At 41.9% G+C, this 6291-nt stretch overlaps 1 protein-coding gene across 2 annotated transcripts; it reads left to right on the top strand.

The window, feature by feature from the left end:
• The first annotated feature begins 665 nt into the window (after positions 1–665).
• Positions 666–6288, top strand: agpat4 (1-acylglycerol-3-phosphate O-acyltransferase 4 (lysophosphatidic acid acyltransferase, delta)). 2 transcript variants are annotated; one of them, XM_071520225.1, is made up of 9 exons: positions 666–803; positions 1658–1839; positions 2063–2232; positions 2354–2515; positions 2634–2787; positions 2972–3074; positions 3224–3299; positions 3973–4171; positions 5083–6288. In XM_071520225.1, the coding sequence occupies exons 2-9, from the start codon at positions 1662–1664 to the stop codon at positions 5172–5174; spliced, it is 1134 nt and encodes a 377-aa protein (XP_071376326.1). In that variant the 5' UTR covers positions 666–803; positions 1658–1661; the 3' UTR covers positions 5175–6288. The 2 variants fall into 2 exon arrangements, with proteins under 2 accessions (XP_071376326.1, XP_071376327.1); XM_071520226.1 differs by lacking the exon at positions 5083–6288 and adding an exon at positions 4269–4648.
• Positions 6289–6291: the final 3 nt, after the last annotated feature.

The following is a 6291-nucleotide window of genomic DNA, read 5'->3' as shown; positions in this document are numbered from 1 at the left end:
TCGTAAGGGTGACCACTGCGCATGTGTGCTACTCCCATGTCTCCTCCTCGTCTTCCTTCCTTCTACCAAAGATTGGCAACACTCGAGAATAGGAAAAAGCAAAAGGAAAGAGCTCTCACTCTGCCCATATTTCGGGGTACTTCAAACAGTATCGAGTGTTACTTCATAATGATAAAGTAACAAAGTAGCAAATGTTGCAAAGATAAAGTAAAAAAGTTTATTTGGACTAAATTACACACAATCCAAAAGTGCTGTTAATATCCAGAGCTCAAATATACGTTTTTGTGATGAGTAGTTGTTGAGAATAAGAACTTTGTTTTAGTGTGTTATATCTCTATGGTTATACCAGACTGGTCGCCATGGTAACAGAGTTATGTGTGGCTATGGGTTATGCTTATGGCGTCTCTATGCGAGGCATATTGTAGGGGGAGAGCGCATGTGTGAAGGTTACCGCCCACTTATGCAGTTCGGACGTTGTTGTTGTTGTTGTTTTTTTAAATTTCAGTTACTATTTGAGTGATTTCTCTTCCAACACGCACACGATCTTTTCACACGATCTGACTGGTTCTAGAAGGGAGGGGATGCCATGTCTCCATCCTCGGGCCCGGGCGTGGCTTTCTGATGGGTGTGGTTCCTGGTACAGGGAAGTTTTCTTCAAGAGTCGAGATTGTTGAATGTATACTTAGTAGCATGGGTATTCAGCAGTGACTGGTGCCTTGTTCTTGTCCATTTTTTTAAGGTTGAAGGTAGGTCTCTGAGCCTGCACAGCTTTCTGGGACCTGACAGACAGGGGACACAGCAAGGTAAATGTTTGTCATGCCTTTCAGGTGGACTCAAGGTGTGTATGCTTATGTTTGATGTTTGTCATAGGTTCTTGACAGAGATAGACTTCTTTCTTTAGCACAACCAATTCAGTCTGTTAATTTTTTTTTTTTTAATTTCCATTTATTATCATTGTTTTATTAATTTATTCAACTTTATTTCCCTCTAACATCCCCCACCACCTACATATACAGTAAATGCTGCTTAATGAGCCTAAATATTATGGTATGTTAGTAGCCAACTGCTTTGCAAAGGGTGTGACACTTTGTACCATCTGTGGTTCATCCCCACTAGACAACTCAAAGGCTCCATTCAGAATTAGAGGGGGTGAAATGAGAAAAGTCCAGTCAAAGGAAACCTTTATTTCAGAGCAGGCAGAGTGCTGGGGAACAGTTGCTGTTACAGCGTAGGACAACACAAGCCTATAGCTGTCTCTCCTGCCTGACTGTCTGTCTGACACAGAGCTGAACCACACGTTACATCATCCCACAGAGTGGAGTTTGTGTGATAGGACCACACTGCAAAAAACATCCATCTTAACAAGTCATTTAGTCTCATATTCAAATTTTATTTTTCTTAAACCAAGAGCAAAGTCCTGCTGTTGAGGTGAGATAAGATTGTTTGGAATGCAGTTTCACTTTAAGGGAATTTCTAGAAATGAGTGTCAGTATCTTGAAACAAATCAGAATAAGGCCCACTGGCAGATTTTCTCATTTATTTTAAGAAAACTACGACTTCAGGACTCAATAATAGACTAAATGATTTGTTAAGATGGAGATTTTTTGCAGTGCAGACGCTTGTGTTTCCATGCTTTACAGTTGTGTGTCCTCGACAGAATCATGGGCCTCCTGCAGCTGCTGAAATCCCAGTTCTTGTGCCACCTGGTCCTCTGCTATGTGTTCCTGGTGAGCGGCCTCATCATCAACCTGCTGCAGCTCTGCACTCTGCCTCTGTGGCCGCTCAACAAGCAGCTGTTCCGCAGGATCAACTGCAGACTGGCCTACTCCATCTCCAGCCGTAAGTACCTGTCACTCAGATTTATGTAATGTATGATTGTGAATCGACTGAACGTGACCAAATATTTCACTTCTGCTTGTCGCATGGATTCGGTTGAAGTATCACTATCTTGTCTCTGCACGAGGCAAAAGACCTGAGCTTTACGATCATATGTAGGCAAATTCTAGTATTGCACTTTGCTCATAAACCTGACTACATCACTGTGTGTCTTCACTGTCCTCAGAGATGGTAGCTGTCCTGGAGTGGTGGTCTGGAACTGAATGCACACTCTACACAGACCCAAAGAGCTACACACTGTATGGAAAAGAGAACGGCATCGTGGTTCTCAACCACAACTTTGAGATAGACTTCCTCTGCGGCTGGACCTTCTGCGAGAGATTCGGTGTGCTCGGGGTAAGAGAAAATGTCTCGGTGAAGCCGGACTTTTGACCTGGAGGTTTTTTATTTTTATTTTTTTTTTATTTTGGTGCCATCCTTTAGTCCCTTAACAAGCTTTAAATTTGAACTTTTCCAGAGTTCAAAAGTGTTGGCTAAGAAAGAGCTGGCGTACGTGCCTGTGATCGGCTGGATGTGGTACTTCCTGGAGATCGTGTTCTGTAAGAGGAAATGGGAGGAGGACCGCAGGACAGTGGCCGAGAGTCTTCAGAACCTGCAGGATTACCCAGAGAACTTCTGGGTAAGATACTGCGATGTTAATGTCAAGATAAAATTGAAAATGACATAGTTTGAAGTGATTTCTTAGAGGATATTTTGGAATAATGCTATTAATGAACAATCTAATTTCCTGGGGCTAGTTCTTGCTTTACTGTGAGGGAACCCGCTTCACAGCCAAGAAGCACCAGATCAGCATGCAGGTGGCCGAGACCAAAGGCTTGCCCAAACTGAAGTATCACCTCCTGCCCAGGACCAAGGGCTTCTGGGTCACTGTCCAAAATCTGCGAGGAAAAGGTGAGAACCCGTCCCCTCCTGATGAAATGTTTACATATGGCTGCCAGTCAGTATCGGATACTGTGAGCTGGATGTTGCTGAGAAGAGGAGAAGGCTGTTTGTTTGCCACACAGATTTGCAAATCAAATGAGTTGTACAGTTTTAGTAACTGCTGCTTCGCTCTGCTGCTGTGTCTCCTGTGTAGTTGCAGCTATATACGACTCCACTCTGAACTTCAGAAACAATGAAGTTCCAACCTTGCTCGGAGTGCTCAATGGGAAGAAATATCACGCTGATTTATACGTAAGGTACAAGAGAAAAAAAAGTATTCTACTCTGAGTAAAGCTTACATGAAATCTCTCATATCCTGTGTTGTTGTGATGTTTGTCTGCTATCTCTGCCTTGACTGGTGTAATTATGAGTTATCTGAGAGATCGGACTTCCCATCTGCCTACAGGAGAATCCCTCTAGAGTCCGTCCCAGAGGGTGAGGCGGAGTGCGCTGCTTGGCTGCACAAGCTCTACCAGGAGAAGGTTAGACTGTGGGGACTGAACGCATACTGTACTGAGTTTCTAACAGACTCTAGTCTCGTTTTGGAGGCTTCAACCAGACCTGTGGCTTTTCTCATGGCTTTATTCTGGTAGCAAAAAGTCACACTCATCACCGCTGTTAAGCTACGTGTAAATTGGCAGCAACTGACATTTTGTATTTTGAGCTTTTCACCATGGCACCGCTCTAGAGGGTAGTCATGTGTTTGCTTAGGGCTGGGCGATGTGGTTTAAAATCAATATTACAATAATCATAAGGATTTTTTTTTATATATCGATATACATCACGATATGGTTCACATGCAAAAGCATGTTAAATAATCAAATTAATGTTCATCCCATGTCTAACAAAACAGAAATTTTCAAATAATATTCCTTAAAATGTTTCATACCTCATTTTCTCTTTTTTGAATTAAAAGTTGCTTGTTATCAATTTAGACAGCAGAATTGTGTCACAATATACCAAAATCAGCGAATTATCATGATATCAATCCACTGAAAGACAATAAATGATAATATTTAATCGCCCAGCCCTATGTTTGCTGCTAGTACTTTGAATTGTAGACATTGGCAGCAAGATGGCTTTCATAGCACTGCCTGCTCAAACTCTTCCTGTTAGGGCCTTGTGTATCAGTTGTGTGTGTGAATGTTTCCACAGGACAGCTTTCAGGAGCACTACACGCAGACGGGACGTTTCCCCGGCCCTGTAGTGAACCCGCCTCGCCGGCCCTGGGCCTTGATCAACTGGCTATTCTGGTCCTGCTTGCTCCTCTACCCTCTAGGCCTGCTGCTGGCTCAGCTCCTCAGCTCTGGATCTGTACTCACCGTCTTGGTCTCTGTGGCTCTCTGCTCAGCAGGTTGGTTTCATTCATGCAGTCAGTCTCAGTCAACCTGTAATACTCCTTCCCTCAGTTTAACCAGCTCCTCTGTGTCCAAACATTTTCCCTAAAGCAGCAGATTTGACAGTTCAAATGTAAGTTCCCTTTTTCCAGAAGGTATGACTCATCAGTCTTGTCCCTAACAGCGTTCATGCATGCCCTTTGTATCTACTTACTAAGCACATTAAAACATTTGTCCGTTTGATTAGCTGCACTGAGGTGAACTGATTTCTCACACAGCATGGGTTCATGAAGAGCATGTCACCATTTCCGCAGTAAATGTACCCAGAACTGTTAAAATTGGGTTCAGATTTCAGATCTTTCAAATCTGTCTGCTGTATCCTCACATACAGTAAACGATCTCAAAGGAGACAAATGAGGCTGATAATCAACATAAATGAATAGCATGAATTAACTGTGGGAGGTTTTAGTCCTTGTGAAACAAAGTGTGGATATTCTTTAGATTCTCAAAATTATGTTTTTGTTCTGGTTGTTAAACAATTTTCCATCTCTTGACTTCCAGTCTCAAATTGACAGTACTTATGAAAATTTGAGTGACAGTTTTGTGGCACAAGTATGATAAACACTTATATTTGATTTGATCTAGTAATTTCAGGGCCTAAATTATTGCTACCTTTTATATTGACATATCTGCAACAACATGCGGTAGCCACCATTTATTTTCATCATTGCTTGATTAGATCATGATTCAAGTTTGATGCTCAGATGTTTTCTATTTTCATATCTGTAATGAGAAATGTACAATTCAAAAGGAAATTTACTATGGAAATAACCAATTACAGTACTTTATCACGAAAACTGACCATTTCTTGTGATTTGCTCTAGTCATAACCTGCTAAATTTGCTCTTTCTGAATCTTTCCTTCTCAGCTTCACTGGGTGTTCGCTGGATGATTGGCCAGACTGAGATTGACAGGGGATCAAGCTATGGGAATAAGGAGGGTCCCCTAAACAACAACTAGGAAATCCTGACCTGCTAAGAACTGCTCCCTATAACCGCTGCTAATCTGCAAGCCACCGTTTACAGCAGGAACCTAAACACCAGTTTGACGGGACTCTGCTGGCAGAACAAGTGCTAACCTGCTTGACAGCACAATGCAGACGGAGTATCGTTGTCTAAACGCCATGCTCCTGAAGCTCAAGCTCTGAGATTATGAAACTGGAACGTGCGTGCTGGGTGCATTCAATTTGCTATGGAAAAGCTACAATATTAGAATGGGAGACAAGTTTAAAATCATGGCTTTACTACAGTCTCCTCAGTTCAGGATGCAGATATTTGAATGCAATCAACAAAAAAAGCTTTTTCACTGTCAATGGACTACCTCTTAGATAGTAAGGTACTGCAGAGCATTTGATATTTTTCATGGTGAGAGATAATACACAATTTTCTTAAAAAACGATTTGTTTATTAATATTGTTTGTACATAGCAAACACTGTAAGAGCAGCAGAGGACCAGAAGTTGTGGTGTGTGTCAGTGTCTGTGTATGGTTGTGTGGATGTTTTTATGTTCAGCAGCAGGGAGGGAGAGCAGACCCCATTTCTCCTCTTTAGTTGGCTATGCTCCAGTCACATAAACAGCTCTTCACCAGCGGCTAGACTTGGACACCGCTCCAAACGCCCGCGAAGGCTTCAATACTAACTTGACATTTACTCCTCGGCAAAGGCAAAGAAAAATACGTTAAAAAAAAAATCCTTCCTAGTGCCCACACTTGCCAAATGAGTGTTAAATTAATTTGCATGTCTGGATGGTGTTCATTTCATAAAAGGTAAAACAGCATCTCCTACTTCCGTTCAGTGAGGCTTATAGCATCAAACGAATGAAGGCAAGACCTCCTGCTTGAACTTAAAGGCCTACTGAAATAAGATCCCTTTCCCCCCACTCAACTGCCCCCTTCAGGGTAAACAGTTTTTAAAAAGTGCCATAGCTTTTGTTCTCCCCCCCTCATTTCTTTAAAAAAAAAAAAAAAGTATTCCTCATTGCCTTTTTCAGAGGTCTTCACCAGTGAGAACAACAAATGTGGCTATAATTACTTTAACTTTACAATATTGTTTATACAAGGATCAAAGCCAATCCTATT

The sequence above is a fragment of the Centroberyx affinis genome, unplaced genomic scaffold, assembly GCF_046629955.1.
Source record: "Centroberyx affinis isolate AG114_WGS23_722 - 3 ecotype Tasmania unplaced genomic scaffold, CSIRO-AGI_Caff_v1 ptg000780l_1, whole genome shotgun sequence".
NCBI classification, from domain to species: domain Eukaryota; kingdom Metazoa; phylum Chordata; class Actinopteri; order Beryciformes; family Berycidae; genus Centroberyx; species Centroberyx affinis.
Note: the sequence above shows the minus strand (reverse complement) of the source record. Positions and strands in the feature narration are given on the sequence as shown.